We start from the raw sequence: 19363 nt of genomic DNA, 5'->3' as shown, positions 1-19363 counted from the left end.
ATAACAGCAAACTCTATACAGACAACATATAGCTAAAGTCAAGAGGAAACATAGACAGGAAAATCTAAAGCTCTTTGCCTATGATCTCCAAACAAGGCAGTAGCAGAGACAGAACATAAGCGACTTGCATCTCACATCATGTAAAGTGCACTTCGGACTGACACAGTAGCATTTTGGGGATCCTGCTCTCCAGCTGTGAGGTGGTGAAAGGGCTGTTAGTTTTATTTCCAAAGGGTATATTTCTCATTCATATAAAAATCAAGTTTTCACATGAAAGAACCAACTATGCAGTTGACTCATGCTCCCTCCAATTCAAACACAAAAATTCATGTTTGCAGTATTATAGAAACATAGAATAGTTTAGGTTGGGAGGGACCTTTAAAGGCCATCCAGTCCAACCCCACCTGAAGTTAGCAGGGGCATCTTCAACTAGATCAGGTTGCTCAGAGCTCCATCCAGCCTGATCTTGAATGTTTCCAGGGATGGTGCATCAACCAGTTCTCTGAGCAGCGCTTCATCAACAGTACTTGTATCTCTTTTTCAGCTGATTAAATACCACCCAAAGAATTCCACACTTCTAGGTCATATTATCTAAACAGCACAGGGAATATGTAAATATTCCCTCATCTTTTGGTGATATTTCTAATCTCCAGTGAAAAATTCAAATTCTCAAATGAAGTCATTTTACACCACTCATGATGTCAGCACCAGCTGATTGTAGGAGGGTCCGGACAGGAGTAAATATGTCACCTGATTACTTACAAAGGACCCTGGATTCAATACCCAGATCTTCAGATGGGACTGAGACATGGTCATCAACTTGTCTTTAAGATGTAGACATGAATATTTTCATACTTTGTAAATGTTGTGATGACTAATTAACACTGGGAACAGTTCACAATCTTCAAGTTAATCACAGGTACATAGAGTGGTAGAAATATCAAGCAGTGATCAAATTCCTGCTCGGAGCCAAGACAGGATCTATTCCAATTCTGCCACATTCAAAAGATTTTACACAGTTTTTTGGCTTTATGTCACTGCAGACTAGTACACGGGTCTTCTTTTAATTTGATTTTTTGTTTTTTAAAGGCAGAAAGGAAGGATTCAAACACTGTTCAAGTTCACTGTGTATTAGCTAAATTCCCTTTCAGTCCTCTACCTGGACTAGATCACCCTGACAAAGGTTTAGAAATAGAAATCATTGTGGTCTGTGGTCTTTCTGAGGCAGTTAATATGAAACCACCCACAATCCTGCTGGCAGGATTTCTGTAAAGCTTTTCCCAGCCAGGACCTCATCTTTGCATGATTTACTTTCATGGTTATAACAGTTCCAAAAACTGATCAAGCCTTCAATAAAGCTTTGGCAAGCACTGTGGTAGAGAATGAATTTTAGAAGGCCCAACTTAATTTATTTTGATGAACTTTTCTTTTTCCTATGAGCCAACTCTCCAACACTGTAAATCCCAGAGATTATGATAGTGTTTTGCCCTCTAACGCCTCCTTTTAGTTCACATTTGATGAATGCCACCCAATTATTTGCTGTGAGCTCATCTTTCATGCTTAGTACAGAATTAGCTGGGTTTGACTTTTTCTTCCTCCTTTGCTAATGACCGGTTCATTAATCTGTTTTTCTGGATTTCTATTTTATGTGTTTAATTGGGCTTCTGGCCAGTGGAAATTATTCCTTTGAACAAATGTGTTTGTCATTAAACGCATCTATCTTTCCTAACCTGTGTTCTTTCTTCCTTCCTCCATTCATGATCTACTACTTTTCTTTAATACTTCCACATTTTGTTTCAAGACAGAAGTCTGGTCTCACTTCCATCAGTTAATATTTAAGAACAAAAACTCTTTAAAACCCTTCAAAGTTTCAGTATGATGGCTCATTCCCCTCCTGACCTGCAATGGGACAGAGCATACAAAACACAGCAGACAACAAATATGTTCACAAGGCTGCAGAGTTTTAGAAAACCTGTCATGGAATTCATTCATCTCCATAATTTTGTGGCATATCTAGAAACACACTGAACAGTTCACATGTCAATGATTGAATATGATACTTGAAGGGTAGGGGGGTTTTCCACATTTTTTTTTTCTTAGAGAGATGCTCTGCTTAACTACAAAAAAGGTGTCATCTAAAAGAATTTGGAAAGTAAGTAGAATGAGTTGTGAGGTCCTAGAATGTAAAGACATCCTATGATGTCAGGAACTGTAGACCACAGTGTGCCAGGCTTCATTCTCTTCTTCCTGGCTAGCCGATGCTGAGACCTGTAATTTCCAATGTAAGGCAGGTATTGATGTAATAAACATGGAACTACTAAATCTCTGAAATTACCCTGGGCTAAGCAAGACCCCACCTGCCCCCTGCTGTTCACAGACCTTGCAAAAAGCCTAAAGGAACATGCATTGATGCTGACAATGAAACATCATATATCAGAGGCACAGCCTTGGTGGAGAAACAGTGACAGTGTGCAGATAAAAGATGCTTCCCAAGCTAAAGGCTAAAAGAGAACAGAGGGCTCTTTTCTACATAGTTCATCAGCCATGGTTGTTTACAATGATAACAATCATTTTCCTTGCACGGTTAATGGAATTGGTCATCTACTTCTCACACTGTTGATAATGTTCAAAGCAAAAGGGAATTGATAATAACACAGATCAAAACACAATGACCAGACACGTTCAGACATTTGTGATTCCTGTAATTTACCTGCCACTTCAAGCATAGTAAATGGTGACTCATTCAATTACAGAACCAAACTTTAAAATTCCTTATTGATAGTAAGTCTTTTGATACTATCTTCAATAAACCCCTCACTTTTTTCCTGGGATGACTTCCTTGGTTCGTAGAGTTCCCTACTTCCCAGTGATATAAAATGACTTGGTAGAAGTCAAGAGTTTAGAAATAGTGTATAAGCATAGTAAAGGCATCCTGGATCTGTTTTCTCCACCACCATAGGGTTCCTTGGCATCCCTCCTTCCTGCTTTAACCTTACTTAACCTTTGTCCTTCTTGCAGTCATAAAACAGCCTGAATCAGATGTTGGATTAAAGCATGTGGAAGTGATGGCAAGTAAAGCAGGCAGGTTGCTATGCTCGCATCTTCAGTGAGGGAATTCAATGTTCTTCAGAACCAGCTACTGTCTAGGCCTTGCATAGGTCTGCCAGCATGAGGACTGAAAATTTGTTTCTCCTCTCCCAAACCTAATAACAATGCCAGTCACAAGAGACTCAGGAGATGAGGAAGAGCACATCTGCATGAGCCTAGTGTAATGTTTTTCTTTCTTTATTATCCATCATGGCCAGGACAAACCATCTTCCAGATATTTTGTGGTACTGAGGTTCTCCACTGCCTCAGCATCATAGAAACATAGAAGTGTTTAAGTTCAAAAAGACCTTTAAGATCATGGAGTCCAGCCCTTAACCTAACACTGCCAACTCTGCCCTTAACTATGTCCCTAAGCACCACATCTACACTTTCTTAAACACCTCCGGAGATGGTGACTCAACCACCTCCCAGGGCAGCCTGTTCTGATGCTTGACAATCGTTTCCTTGAAAGAGTATTTCCTACTCTCCAGTCTAAATCTCCCCTGGTGCAACTTGGGGACATTTCTTCTCATCCTATTGTTTGTTACTTGGGAGAAGAGACCAACCCCACCTTGCTATAACCTCTTTTCAGGTAGCTGTAGAGGGTGATGAGGTCCCCCCTCAACACCCTTTTCTCCAGACTAAACACCTCCAGTTCCTTCAGTATCTCCTCATCAGACTTGTGCTCCAGACCCTTTGCCAGCTTTGTTGCCCTTCTCTGAACATGCTCCACCAGCTTGATGTCTTTCTTACACTGAGGGCCCCAAAACTGAACACAATATTTAAGGTGCAGCCTCACCAGTGCCAAGTACCAGGGGACAATTTCTATCCTAGTCCTCCTGGCCACACTATATCTGATCCAAGCCAGGATGCTATTGGCTATCTTGGCTACCTGGGCAAGCTGCTGGCTCATATTCAGCTGGTAGCAGCTAGTCTGAATTATCTCCCTGCGGTTTTCATTAATATCATACCTTCTGCACAGCTATTAAAGCAATATACAATTCCCTGAGCGCCAGGAGATACATCTCTCTGCTCTGCAGAGACATATGGATTAATGTTGCTGTGTGCAAAGCACCCTCAACCTGCTTGGTAAATTCAGCAGCACTGAAAATTTGTTAAGATAAAGGACTTTTTATTATATTGGTCCAGTCCCCGTTCAATTCCCTCTCCCCTCAGAGCTAGAATGACAGAGCTACAGGACAGAGTAATCTTGAGAGAAAATACTGGATTTGTTTTGAAAGCAGCTCTTGCAGAACATGTGCATGGTTACACCAACACACGAGCAACATTAGAGCTGCAAATGCACGTTGCCCACACAGAAACCAGCTTAAGAGAGGAACATAATTGAAAACATCATATCTCCTTGTGAAGGATTTCAGAGAAAACACGTGAGTCTGCCAAAGTAATCTTTTACAACTTCAGCTGCAGATACTGCTGATAAATCAGACAATATGAGGGGAGGGGAGAGAGTGATAAAAGGAAGTACAGCATACAAAGTCCTAGAAAACAAAATAAATGTAAATAAATAAAGGAAATTGTCAATAATTTTTTATCAGCAGATACATCGGTTCAAGTCCCAAAAATGATATTTGGCACAGAAAAAATGAAACAGTGCTAGAAAGGGATGAGAAGCACCCAGCAGTGAATAGGAAAGTAGCTAACTACTTACTACCTGTCTTGCTTTAACTAAAACTTTTAACTAGCACCTGGGATGCACTTTATTTCATCTGTATGGATTCATTTCTCCCATTGAAGTGCTATCCAGCATTTTAAATAGGGGCAAGGAAGATCAGCTGTAGCAGGCATTATTCACCAGTGAAACAGGTGTAATCGTGTTCATCATTTAAACGTCTTCATCCTATTAGTTTCATAATAAGCTTTTAATGATTTCTTCAATAAAAGACTCAAAGACCAAACTCTACAAGTTGGAGAGCGCTCCATTGTCCCGCCAAGCCGTTTTCTCTACCATCGATCGTAAAGATAAAAATCAATTTTAGCTAAGCAGGGTGAAGTTAAAAATAAATTGCATGGATTGATTTCTGTTAAGACCTTTGGCTCCTAGTTAAAAAATAGAGGAAAGAAATTTATATTTGAACATTTAGCTTCTATGAAAATAAAGAGAAGGCTCTGGATCAGGAAATCAAAATTTAATTTCTCCCCACCTATCTTGTTTCACTGCTGAGAAGTTTCACATCTGAAGAAAAAAAAAAAGTTTTATTTTTCTTTTCTTTATTCCTGGGGAAATTTACTACTTATTTAAGTCATTAAATTGTCATCTTGAGATCTAAGATCTGGAATCTATGTGATGCTGACTGAAGTCTACTCACCTGATACCTGACTTCAATTCAGCAAATATGCTCATTTAGCCTCACCTTAAACACCCAATAAACTTGAAACATGCACTGATGTCCTACTAAATTTAAGCACTTACAAGTTTTCCTAAACAACTGCAGTTACAGCCAGTAACAGCAATAAACTACTTCTTTGAGCTAAGTTTAAACATATTTAACCTATGTATTATGAACCCCTCTGTCTAAAGCCTCAAAGAGAAATGTCCCTGCCTCCAGTTCTAAGGCTATAAATAATAAATATTTTTTTTCTTAATGAGTCTGAAAAAAGTTCTCCAATAACATATGTACTTTGATAAAAACAGAACTTGATTCGGATAAAAAAAAAAAAAGGCGTTATCTAACAAGTATATTTTCCATCAAATTGCTACAGCTGAATTTTTTAGATACTCTGATGAGACTCCAGGCACCCAAAAAAGGCAATATTTTCCATAGGTTCTGTAAGAAGCTATTAGTTATTGTGGGTGAATAGTGACATCTGTGTAAGTTTTAAGACTGAATTAGTTCAACAGCTTTTGGCAGAATTGTTTGCATCTCTGAGACAGAGAAATTATTCAGATGTGTATTGCAAGGCTCCCACTTAGCTGCAGCACACGACATCTGGAGAACTTCTGGGTTCGCTCGTTCTCACCTATGCTAGTGAGCAGACTGAGATGCCACCCTGCTCCCTGAATTAAGCAAAAGTCTTGTAAGTGCAAGATTACTTCAGAGGGTGAAAGACAGCAGGCAGATGATCAGTATCAAAGAAGAGCATTTTGACTTTTCGCTTTCCACACAGAATTCCTACCATCTATAAGAACCGGAGCTGCGCCCACACTGCTGCAAGTGCAAGCTGTGAGTAATCACCATCCCCAGCTCCTAAAGGACAACCACCAGAGCAGCTTTTTGTACATGGGACCATCATATGCTCCAACACAACCTGACCTGAAAAAAACTGGAGTCAAGAGTGAGCTGTGCAGTTCCCAGGAGACAGAATCACATATAAAATTGCATACAAAGCTGCCAAGAAAGCTTCCCAAGAGGAGAAATGGCAGGAGGGGCCAGATGAGAGACAAGACCGTTATGAATTTCAGGCTACAGTTAAACACCTTGATAAGTTAAACACCATGGGAGTGGAAAAGAGGTGGAGCACCTACTCTTCAAGGACCCCTGAAAGTGATAATGTAGCACTTCTCAATATTAACAATGGCACAAAGAATTTCCCATTTAGAGTGGAAATGGAGCAGGGTCTGAAAAAAACAGCTGTGGCAGAGCAGAGATGGTTTCCAGCAGATGCACTGCTGTGTTCACACCTCAGTTAGGAGTCTCAGACCACCACAAATGAGCAATACTGTACTGAGACTTTTCTGGCTCAGATTCTCTTCACTCCCTGCAGCAGATGAAAACATTTCCTCACACTTTCTTGCATTCTCAGTGGAACTTCTTTATCTTTTGGCAGGGAAGCATGCACAGATCATTCCTGCTCCCCTCTGTAGTATTAAGGAACTAAGAAACACTGATAGTATTATTTTACTTAGAAAAAAGTTTTTCTCCAAACAATGCCTTCTCACCAGAATTTCCTAAAAATAATCCCCATTTTCATTAAAATGTATTGCATTTTAGATTCTTCTCAGTGACCTGAGCAATTACATTAGAAATCTTAATCAGAGACTAGCTTGAAAAACATTTTCCCCTGAATTGCCCTGTGGTTGATTTTTACCATAGAAATTCTCCAAAATATCAATACGCTAGCATCATATATAAAACAAATGACTGTCCCTGACCACTAGGTTTTATAATGTAAGCTCTGCATGTGAGAATACTATAGCAGTTCAGATAACTGTCAGGAAGTCAAATCTTATAGGTAGTCACAGGTTATCTCTGCATCTAAGCCTAGAAAGTGACACTATCTCAGTTGAACACAACTGACACTGAGCTTAATGGTCAAAGTTGCTCATCAAATTAGCTCATTTTTGGTACAGTAAATAAATTCAGATATATTCCAAGGTTTTCTCACAAAGAAATTACCTGCAAGCTGTATGAATTTTAAATATTAACTGTGAAAAATGATGATGATGCTGGCTCCTGGCTACATCAGAGGAATCCTGTGAACTGAATAAAAACTTATACATATAACAGCATTTTCTCTTAATGTATGCACTTTTTGCAGAATTATCCAATCTTAGTGATATGCTCGGCATCCCTAAATAACTATTGATCACTCAAATAGTGAATCAATAAATTCAGAGAGATCATCTGCTGTTTTATTCATAAGAATTCTTCCTTAGTAGCTATTTCTCCCTTCCTTCTTCATTACCTTTTACATTTTTCATCATGCGCTATGTTTTTTATCTTCCTTGCCTGGTAAGAAGTCCCAGTCTTTTTAAGCTTTCTTCATGAGCAAGTTTTGTTCAAACACAGGGTCATTCTCATTTTCTTTATTTGCACTGCAGTTCTGCAAGATCCTTTCAGAAGTGCTGCGAACCACCATTCCACATGATAAGGAATCATTGATTTATAATGGCACTATAACATTTCTCACATTCTTCTTTCCCTTATGCATTATACACTGTAGTATCATGTTTGCTTTGAGTGCACTCTTACACAGGTTAATGCTTCCCAAGAATTTTAGACTACAGGCCTGTTCATCAACTTGATTAGAATGGATATGCACTAGTAAATAACCGTATGCAGTTAATCTAAAACATTGATATCAATAAGTGGGATTCATCTCCTCTAATTTTAGCTGTCAAAAAGTTAGAGACTCTCTCTAAGCTGTACTTAGGTTCCCTCTACTATTAAAGAGAAAAGCATATTGTGAGAGAGACCTTTCTCATCCTGCAGTAAGTGCAACAGAAGATAAATTTCCCCTGAAGGTTTTGATCTCTCCACTCACTTCAGAGGAACACAGACTATTGGTTTAGACTAAAAATCTACGGTCTTCATGATGAACATTAAAAGAAATAAGTTCCTCTCTTTACTCGACAACATTACCTCTGATTTGTTCCAGCACAGAGAGATCAGAACTCATGCACCTGTCCTTTATGCATCTATTAAACCTCACCAGCTTCTTAATGTTTAATTTGATATTTATTTATTCATCTCTGTCTAATATTTGAAATTCAAAAGAGCTGGCTCCAGTATTTCTGTCCGGGATTATCCAGACATAATGATATGCATGTGAATTTGCGCACACAGTAAATCTGACACATCCCATAATACGCAGCTACATCACATGGCTTGTGAGACTAATACATCCAGGACGTATCAGCACTTGTACATATGTACCAAGCAAACACTCTGCACAGTCCATAGAACATCTGCTGGACACGGTGGATTTAACACACCTTCAGCTTAGAGAGGTGTGTGCTGTGAATCTGAAGTGTCTGAGTGTTACTTGACTACTAACTTCAAACACCCATTAAGCTGTAATGAAACATTGCTAAGGATAGTCAAGGCACTTAAGTATTACATATACATGCACGCACTTATATACACACAAACACACACTCTTTTTTTAACTTGAAGCAATTAGCAGCTATTAGCTTGAGCTGCTCGCTGCTAATTTGAGGCAGAGGAATGCACACACCAGACAGCTGTCCTCTCTGCAAGCACAAGTTTCTAAATAGAGCAGCCTTGTTTTAACACAGGTAGGAGCTGTGGAATGAGAAATGTCTGGAAGGCCTCATGCTAGCCATAAAGAACAGGGTGTTCCACAATACCCTCAGCCACAGACATAAACCAACAGATTAAGAGAGTCTCTCTAAAATACTCCTTAGAGAGTAAAACATTTACCGATTGGAAAGCCATTGCCTCTAGTCAAATCATGACTCACTAAGTTGCAAAAGCTACGTACTCAGTGTTTTCTAGCAGCGGGTCTCCCCATGATGCTAAGGGAAGAGGCACTAGGCTGTGTTTCACAGGGAAATGAGAGGAGACCTGGCTCCCATAGCAATTGGACATCTCCAGAGCAGCAGAGACTCCCCTGCTCACAGAAGTAGTCTGCCTATATTACCCAAGTACATGCAGTTTCCACATTGCAGTCCTCCCAGGTCAAACAGATCCAGCCTTCCACCTAATCCAGCAACGAATTAGCAGCCTTCCCACCTGAAGTCCCATTTCTACAAAAAATTCCACAATAAACAGAACAGAACTTTCTTATAATTTGGATACATTAGGATGCAGAAAAATGTTCCACCAAGAGAGTAAAATAGGAGCTTAATGTAATCTAGTCTTGCTCAAAAAGGGAAGCATATGTCTCTTCTGTATCACCTGGATCCAAGCTCCCCCTCTTCAGCTTCAGTGACAAGCAGTTAACATCATCATGTGTGTAATCTCCGTGTCTCTCGAGTTTTCTACAACCTGGAAGCACTGCAGCCTCACTCCCAGTTTTCACCTAAATGTCACATCTTTAGGAAGTCTCTTTTTCATACTGTACCAGACACTCTCAGGAACAGGTTGCCCAGGGAAGTGTGGATGCCCAGGCCCTCAAGATGTCCAAGGCCAGGTTGGATGGGGCCTTGGGCTGTCTGATCTAGTGGGACATGTCCCTGCCCATGGAAAGGGCATTGGAACTAGGTGATTTTAAGGTCCCTTCCAACCCAAACTACTCTATGATTCTACGATTCTTAGTTTGACAGGTATGGGGACAGATGGCTTTGTTCCATCCAGCCCACATATTCTCAGAAAATCACAAAAACAAGTAGTTTCTCATTCAGTTTCTGTCACTTTCTTCTCATCTCCAAAACCATCATCAACTAGCTGACAAATTTATAGCCATCTTCCACTCTGAAGTTGCCTTATAACGTCTTTTTCCAATCTCTCTGCTATTTTACCTCCCACTGCAAATTTTTGGTAGCTCCATTAGCATTACCAGGTTGCCAAATCAGTATATGCCTTTCCATTTGTTAAAATGATCACTCACATCTTTCCTTCCTCCTTACTCTCCAATTCATATTTGGCTTCTTCGTGTTTTCCAAGTAGCCACAACAACAAGTTAGAGCTTCTGTGAAACTCATGGCCCTTTATGAATAAACTTTAAAGGTGTATCAGAATTATCATGGACAAGCGATGAGCAAAGAGAGCAACTATTTCATCCCAGACTGCACAGTCAGTCTATAGCACGCAGGTATAGACTCCCAGCTCTTCTGACTCGTGGTCCCATGCACTTATCCTAAGTATATGCCTCCTCTCTTGCACAGAACAAATACCTCAGACAAGCAGAATGCACATCACATTCATATCAAGACAACATACCTGGATGAAGATATATTCATCTTGAACAACAAGGGAGCTGACATCAATGGAGCGTGAAAATGGTCCAGTCCTTTTGGTCTCCGAGCACTCCTGAATCCGACAGGTCAAATAGTGAGTGTCTGTAATGGGAGAATATATACACATAAGAAATGCCCACGCAGGAGCCTGTTACCTGAAAACAGCCACAGCAGCTTAAAAGAAGGTCTCTGAAAGGAATTCTTAACTTCATTTCCCACTACATAGATGTTATTGCATGATATACCTCTGGCCTTTAAAACTGTAACTGCTCTCTGGAGTCAGGAATTCATCACTCCCACACTCACCTTTCCCTTCTGCATTGTGTAGACACCTCCCAAGAGAGAGGAGTTCAAGCCATAAATGGAGGGTACAAATTCTAGATGCATCAGAAAACTGATGATGGGACCATATGGAGCAGAAGACTTCAAAAGATACACATGAGGAATTTATCGACTCCACTATCCTGCTGGGAATTATATCCCCATCCTCCCCTTGAAATATCCTGGTCTTGATGACTGGTTTTAATTGTGGCAGTAACACGTGAGAGGGGGAAAAAAAGCACGCAAAACAGCACTATTAAGTTTAACTTGTTTAGCTGTGAAAATGACAAGCAACTCCCAAAATTATGCCTAGGCATGAAAGGGTCTGACATTAAAAGGCACAACTAGCTGAAGAGTCCCAGCAGTAGTTACACGCACTGCAAGAGTCATCGAATGCTTCTGTCTAGAGAGAAGATGAGAAGATCATCACACTAATAGAAAGCCTTGTCAGTCTTTGGCATTGCTTGAGAGAAGGAATACGACTGCGAGAAGAACATGAAGAAAACAGAAAGCAAAGGCAGGCAGAAAGAAGTTGCTCCAAATAGCAAGAAGAGACACGCTCACCCCCAGCAAGTCGGCAAGGGTTATAGGGGATTAAGCACTATTTCACTCAGGCTAAGAAAGGCTTTCATGAAACAGAGCAACCAAAGCACTACGTCTCTGGATGCATGCAATCTAAATATGCCATCTCTGCCTTTCAACTGCTCTTCTGAAAACTGCAAATTAGGGAGAAAATGAACATACAACTAAGATGACAACTGCAACGATAAAAGGGTCATATCTTTTACACTGCAGCACTTCCACAGGCTTCTTGGATTCACACACTTGTTCATGTTTCTACAAAGGGTGAGGATTGACCATCAAGGAAGAAAAGAGTGAGTTCATAAGGGCTGTGGTGAGCCTACAGCAGTGATTTTTAGTTCACAACTGTACCTTTTAACAAGGATCTTGTCAAATTGAGCCCAAAGGAATAAAAGGAAAGATTAAAAGGACAGTAAGTAGCCTAGCAAAGCTGCTTACAGGATTCCCCATCCCATAAAACCTACTGTTGTCCTTTGTGTCTTTCCCATAGTAGTAAAATGTGGCTTAGTGGAAAGCACTGGAGGGAATGTTTGAAATCCTCTGACACTCACCTAACTGCCTTCCCTGATTCAAAGACAAAAATCACAGACTGGCAGTTTCCTCTTCCATACCTTTGTCTCACCAACAGACTCTTAAGAATGCAAAAAGAATGCAAGTTACAGGCAACAATAACAAGAATAACATTTTTTTTAAAAAGTACGCTGTCTAAAAAAAAGAAAAGTCACAAACTACAAGCAAGCTTTAATCTAATAAATGTTCATGCCTGTCATATGATTGAAGGTCCATGCTTAGAGGCTGCAAATGTGGTTCTGGGTTGAGCACTGGAAATTCCAGGGTAAACAAGGGCTACACAGCTGATTCAGAGCAGTTGGATACATCTGGCGCAGCAATGAAAATGCAGTCTCACTGATGATGCTAAAGCACCAGAAACTTGTTGTTGCCCGCTCAGAGTACCTGGCGGTAATTAAACAGTATGGTGATAAAATATCCGACCCAGACATAGACCCAAGTAACTGAAGTATTGGAGTTCTGCTTTCTCCCAGCATAAAATACCACCAGCAGCAGAGAGGACAGAATCTCAGCTGGGATAAGGTAAGGTTCTTCATCAAGTGACACATACACACTTGGTCCAGAGCTCTTATTTACTTCCTCAATGTGGCATCTAAGACACCTTGGCTGTATATTAAAGCAAATTCTCAGAAAACAAGAGGGTCTTATAAACTGCCACGCTACCCAATTTGCTCAGCAGCCTTAACTTGTTCTCTGAGGTTGCACTAAAATTAGGCAGAACAAGGAAGAGAGGTCAGGAGCCATATTTTTAGAAGCTCATTCCCTCCAGGATGTTCACCCACACAGTCGCCTGGATGTTCTTATCCCTCCAAAAAGGGGATGATTTGCTGCTGCTGAGTGACAGAATGGGAAAAAGAATAAAAACCTGTCACAAATAACTGCAAATAAATTACAAGTGTTGACATGACAACTAGCTTCCTGCCTATTGGGAAAGGTGTCATTTTTAGCATGTTACACCAGCAATCAAATATACTCAAAGAATGGCACCTCATTAATATTCACAGGAAGTTTGTGGTAGAAAAATGGGATAGCTTACTACACATTTTCTCTTTAATCTCTTGATTATTTATTTTCACATACTTTACAACACAAATCCCATGAAAGAAAACACAGACAAAAAAATATCATCTTCAAACCTGTCTGCCTATGGACACAAAAATAAATTCAAGTCTTGCCTTGCTTCCTGCTGTCCCACAAAAGAATGAAAAATAATTCCCTTTAAAGGTTAGTATATGGCCCCTGGGAGTGGGCTGTGCAGAAACAAGTTGGTAGAAGGCAGGTACCTACATGCCAGATGTCACTGAGAGGTCCATGCCTTAAGGGAAGGTGGCTTCTGGGAATATTTTCAATTCATATTAGAACACAAGAATTGGGGTTAGGGGCTCTTTTTATGGTCCACTGCAAAAGTTGAGAAGAGTTCCCTATTTCTTAGATAGCTTCAAAAACTTCTCATGCTTATAACTCAACACTTACCTACTTTCTCAGCCCATCTGTGAATGAGGCAATATGGACATCAAGCAGCTTGGATAGTTTGCTGCAGCTGAAATCCCAGCATCCATACTCTCCTCACCAACTTATCTTATTCAACTTATGTCACTTTGGATTAGGAAATGGGTTTCTCAGATGTACAGTCATTTTCCAGTTGAGGAGTCTGAAACACCTCCCAATTAACACAGTCTCCCATCTTGAGGATTTGGAGTGTATTTTAATCCTTCTTAGAAGTGATAAAACTGAAGCAATTTCTTGAAATTTCTAGTGATACGCTGGTGAAATAAGCTAAGCTACTAAGTCTCTTCTTTGTCTTCCAGTCATGACAGCTTTGGAAGGAAGCAGGAGCACAAAAGGCTCTCTCTGCTGGGTAACACCCAAAAAATGCAGATCCCTGAAGGGAGACACTGAAGACCAAACCTGTCACATGCTGAAGGCTACAAAGGGCAGTGACTGTGACTTACAGAGACACAGGACAGCAAGGTCTGCACTGCTAACAGGCAGCTGATGGAAACAAGATGCATTGGCAGATTGGCTTAGCTTAAGCCAGATCTCCATGCTTGGCAAGACTTAAAATCATAAACTGCCAGTGAAGGTTACCATAGGAGGGGTAAAAAACTAGCTGGCCTAGACAATTTTTTCCCTCAAAGGAAAAGAGCATCTAGGAACATCGACAGGACCATAAATTGTCCCCCTGGAAATAGCCTGTTTTATCTTTCCCCTCTTTTCTCTTTAATTAAAATACTATTTATTGTATCGCATCTGTGAGTGGGGAGAAGATGATCTCACTGAGCACCAGAAATCCGAATATATCTTCCCCAGGAGTGCTGGTGGGTGCTTGTGTCAGTGGATTTGTAATAGTACCCTTGCATCTAACACTGTCCGTGCTGCTATTACACCCAGGCAGAAGGCACATTGCCCAAGGCTCCTACATTTTTTTTTTTATAATCTAAAAATCCAAGCCTAGATTATTATCCTGCTACAGCAGCTCTGCCAAGATGTCAAAAAATGCGAAAAACTTCATCTGCTACCAAAGACAAGAACAGCGTGAGATCAGTTAGGCACTGGAATTAGCAGCATCTTGCAAATATTAAAGGAGACTAGACACTAAGGAAGATATATTTTTTTTTTTTTTCAGAGACCTTACCATTCATAATGACCAGAGAGACAGAACCCGTAGGGTAACACATTTTAGAGGACAGACAGAGCAGTGAACAGGACTTCTGCCTCCAGCTCCATGAGCTTATTGATAATCATGAGTCATTTATGGATGAATGAGACTCTAGCATGCCCCACCACCTGTTCCCAGCCACAGAACATATCTTATGCTCTAGTGTCTGAATGGGCATTAGACAGGTTCTCGAGTCCCATTACTGAAAAAAAAAAAAAAGATAAAAATCATCATGTTCAGGAGTTTAATCTTAAACACCATTTCTCACACGCAATTTTTAATTTTTTTTTTTAATAAAAAGCATGGAGGTAAACAGAAGAGGAAAGAAAAATAATCCTTCTTGAAGAACCATGTACTTTTAATGTGGCCAGGGATATTGAAGGCAGAGATTCTTGTCCCTGGGTTGAACTGAGCAATGGGAATACTCAATCTATGCCTTTTAATGCATCAGATAAACGACTGAGCTACCAGGCTGACCTAGAGGCATTAAAAACATCACCTTTTCCTTCTCCCCACTACCGAGGAAAATGTTCATCAAAAACTTTCTGGTCAAGAGGAAATAACTGCAGGGACCCATTTTTCCAAGATCTGTAAGTGTCCAAGTCACTTCACTGAGAACATGAAGGCCCAGTTTGGTTATGAAATCAAATAGGAGAAAAGTTCAACCTCTGATTCCTAAGCACACCGAGCTGCACCATTTCATACCAGGTGAGGCTATAGCTTGGAGGCAGTCGATATTTTGTAATACAAATTAAATCAGTTTAAGCCTTACAAATTCTAATTGGAGTGACAGGGTTCTTCTGTGCTGAGCTTGGGTAGGAGAGGCTGCTTTGCTGACATTCCTCGTTTGAGCCTGATTTTCAGTGAAACCCTCAATATCATCAACTGCCACTTTCAAAATGCTGAATTTATACATTAAAACAAGAACAAGCAGCAAAATGCCCGAGCAAACAAGACCTGAAGGAAGAGAGTTGTCTGCAAACTGGGGAGACATCTTTCAAACAAAGCATCCACATCCTTAACACATCCAATATTCAAATAGCTGGGTAAGCATGTTTAAACTTAGTTTGAAAATAAATTCCATCAGCAGTAAGTTTGTTTGCTTGCTTGGTTTTGGGTTTTGGTGGTTTTTTACTTGCTTTTGGCCATTTCTCCCAGCATCCCTGCAGCAGCACACGCAGGAGCAAAGGCACTAAAGAAGCCTCCCTACCTTGCCCACCCACCTGCTGTCCTGTTTTGCTCTTTCCACAGATTCAACGAACAGCTGTCACCCTTGAGCTTTTATTTCCTGGTTATTTATTCAGCTGCCATCGCTAAATAGCAGTGGGAGGCCAATCAGTGATTTTAGAAGATCCGCAGCCTCAGAGAAGCCACCCTGATAGACAGGAGCTTATTCACACAGCATCTGGCCTACGCAACACTTGACTAAAACAGAGAAAAGTTGGCAACCAGCAGAAATGAGGCCTTTTCCTCCCAGAAATCCGCTACAAACTCAGTCACATGCTGTTTTCCATACTGTCCCTGTAGTGCAAAAGGGATACGTGTCCCATCACTGTGTAGCATGGAGATGGAGTAAAACTGGCTCCACCCCAGGAGCAGACACACTATCATGCTTGAATCCTGGGTTCAGTTCTGGGCCCCTCCCACAAGAAGGATGTTGAGGCTCTGGAGCGAGTCCAGAGAAGAGCAACAAAGCTGGGGAAGGGGCTGGAGAACAAGAGGAGCGGCTGAGAGAGCTGGGGGTGTTTAGCCTGGAGAAGAGGAGGCTGAGGGGAGACCTCATTGCTCTCTCCAACTACCTGAAAGGAGGTTGTGGAGAGGAGGGAGCTGGGCTCTTCTCCCAAGGGACAGGGGACAGGACGAGAGGGAATGGCCTCAAGCTCCACCAGGGGAGGGTCAGGCTGGACATTAGGAAAAATATTTTCACAGAAAGGGTCACTGGGCAGTGGCAGAGGCTGCCCAGGGAGGGGGTTGAGTCACCTTCCCTGGAGGGGTTTAAGGGACGGGTGGACGAGGTGCTGAGAGACATGGGTTAGTGATTGATGGGAACGGTTGGACTCGATGATCCGACGGGTCTTTTCCAACCTGGTGATTCTATGATTCTATGCTGTGGCTCCTGTGAGAAATACCCGAAACACTTTGGAGAGAGTGGTAAAAAAAATCAACCTACTTCTAATGCTTACTGTCTTCTTTGATGGTGGTGAATTATATAGGAATCCATTCTACTACAAATGTGGCTAGATTCTTTTCAGTATGGGGTTAAGAATTTTTTTTTTCTATTTGTTACTTCAGATCCAGGCATCTTTTCAAGGTTTGCAAAGTTTTGGTGCGAAGCTGCTATTCATACATCATAAGCAAAACTGAAAAATCCTTTCAATATGAGACAAAGGGTACCTAGGGCACAGGGATGTTCAGGCCAGAGAAAAAGTCTGACTGTAGGTGATTTCTCAAACTCCCAGGTATAAACTAGCTGTTCTGAACACCTCTGGAAATACTCAGGGTCTGTACTGCACAGTGCTGGTAGCCCAGCTTTTTGTGATTCTTAGAGTCATAGAATCATAGGATTCATGTAAAATACATGATACTGAAACAGCTAAATAATAACCAGGATAGACAGCTCCTTAGCCCAATATATTGTGCTTCTCCCCTGCCTCTTCACAGACACAAGCCCTACAAGCCTCCAAGTTTTCCCCCAGGGGCTAAGGATAAGAGTATGCCTCACATCAAACCCTATGACCCACATAATTCCTATCAATTAAAATGTAAATGGGGAGACAAAATGAGTAAAGTGAGTTTCTATTCCCACTCCATTCTCGACTCAAAGCCCACTTTTTCAGCATTGGCTGCAGGCACTCACATCCATCAGCTGTCCGGGCTTCCATGTGCACAAGGTCAGGTTCTTTATCCAAACCGGTCACCGACCTGTAGGAGGAGAGGAAGACAGAGAAGGGAGCTGGTTAGGTAAAAGGCTGCAACCAGACAGAGAGAGGGTGAAGGAAAGCAAAACCAGTTCAAGCCTACCATGTGACACCTGGCATATAGATCATTACCTTCTACCAACTTGTCTCCCTTGGGTTTCTGCACAGCTCACTCCACGGGTCACATACTAACCTCTAAGACGGATACTTTCCCAGGTGCTAGTGAGTGAATCTGCTTATCTACAAGAAATATGATCTTTGTACAAGACTACAATGATCATTTGTGATGGCAAAGCAAGCTGTCTGTAAGCTGCATGCTTATAGACAGTAAATTAAAAAAAGGTTTTACTTGGCTCAATAGTGATATGACACACTGAGTTTCCTGATCTGCTCCCGGTTTGCTGGACAATCTTACTATTGTTTACATCAGTTTCCCATCTTTAAAAGAAAATCAATGATGCATATATGTCTGGTGACATATATTTTCTAATAAAAAAAATAATGCAAGGAAGAATTCATTATTCATCCCATGATCCCATGTTCCTTGCTAACCATGAAACAAGGTATAATTAGTTTCTTTAACCTCACTGGTTAAAATCCAAACATCTCAAGACAAATTTTCATGTGCATTGTTATTTTACTGCCTAAAAATATTTTGCACAGCACATTACAGTGATAGTTTTCCTCCTGGCAGAGGGAAAGTCAAGCCCAGAGCATAAATGTTATTGTTAGTGTCCTGGCTGATAAGAATCACTGGGAAATGAACATTTAGTCTTAGCAATGGCTGGCAGGGGACAAAAAAAATCCATAGATGTCCACGTTATTTATGAAGCTGCTTCTCCTGAGTTAACCAGGGGTTAGATTAAAAAGGGACAATGACAAAAATCAGTTTCTAATTTGGTGGAAGCGGAATTTGATACAGTACATTGTAAATAATAGATTCCCTCTGAGCCAGCCAACATTCACAATTCCCTAATGTTCTGAAACACTTTTATCACAATCTTTTGCTGCTTTCATCCTTGGGGCATCAACAACTAAAACAGAAAAAAAAAAAAAGGGAAGAAGAAAAACAAAAAGAACAAACAAACTATAGACGCTCTGACATATTTTTGTGGATCTCAAAAAAACCATAGCAATTGAAGCAATGACAAACATACGTATGTGCTGGAGTTCAGCTAAGATCAGCCACTGCTGCAAATGCCAAAACAACTACATCATGACCCACTGCGTAGGTAACTGCAACTGGCACTGCTTGTTAACCAGAGCACAGCATCAATAGCAAGTCCATTCACAACACACTGTGAATTGTGGCCAAAAAAACCCAACACAACAAAACAAAGCTGCGCAGGCAGAGCTTTCATCATTCTACTCCCAGTGAGAAATAGCCTGCTCCTTAATCACTACCATCAGTTTCAGGGCGATCCCACAAGAAAGAAAGCGCTGTTTGTTATCGATAAGGATGCCAGAATGGGCCTGCATCCCTGTGACTGTGCAATTATCCAGGTCAAATTTTCCAAATATCTGGACACAGTTAAAAGTGACAGTAGGACAAACACAAATTCCTTAAAACGTCGGTGAAAAACATAATGGTATGTAGCAACACTATTCCCCGATATATATATATAT

General features: G+C 40.8%; 1 protein-coding gene across 1 annotated transcript in view; it reads right to left on the bottom strand.

The window, feature by feature from the left end:
* The window catches only part of SORCS3 (sortilin related VPS10 domain containing receptor 3), a 275609-nt gene that overhangs the window by 68280 nt on the left and 187966 nt on the right, over positions 1-19363 (bottom strand). The window contains exons 6-7 of the mRNA XM_069863574.1: positions 17677-17741; positions 10671-10789 (exon numbers count right to left, since the gene is read on the bottom strand). Coding sequence (XP_069719675.1) covers positions 10671-10789; positions 17677-17741 — 184 coding nt within the window. The remainder of the gene's footprint in view (positions 1-10670; positions 10790-17676; positions 17742-19363) is intronic.

Source organism: Phaenicophaeus curvirostris, chromosome 9, assembly GCF_032191515.1.
Source record: "Phaenicophaeus curvirostris isolate KB17595 chromosome 9, BPBGC_Pcur_1.0, whole genome shotgun sequence".
In the NCBI taxonomy this organism is placed as follows: Eukaryota; Metazoa; Chordata; class Aves; order Cuculiformes; family Cuculidae; genus Phaenicophaeus; species Phaenicophaeus curvirostris.
The sequence above is the reverse complement of the archived record's forward strand: the minus strand, read 5'-3'. Positions and strand labels throughout refer to the sequence as shown.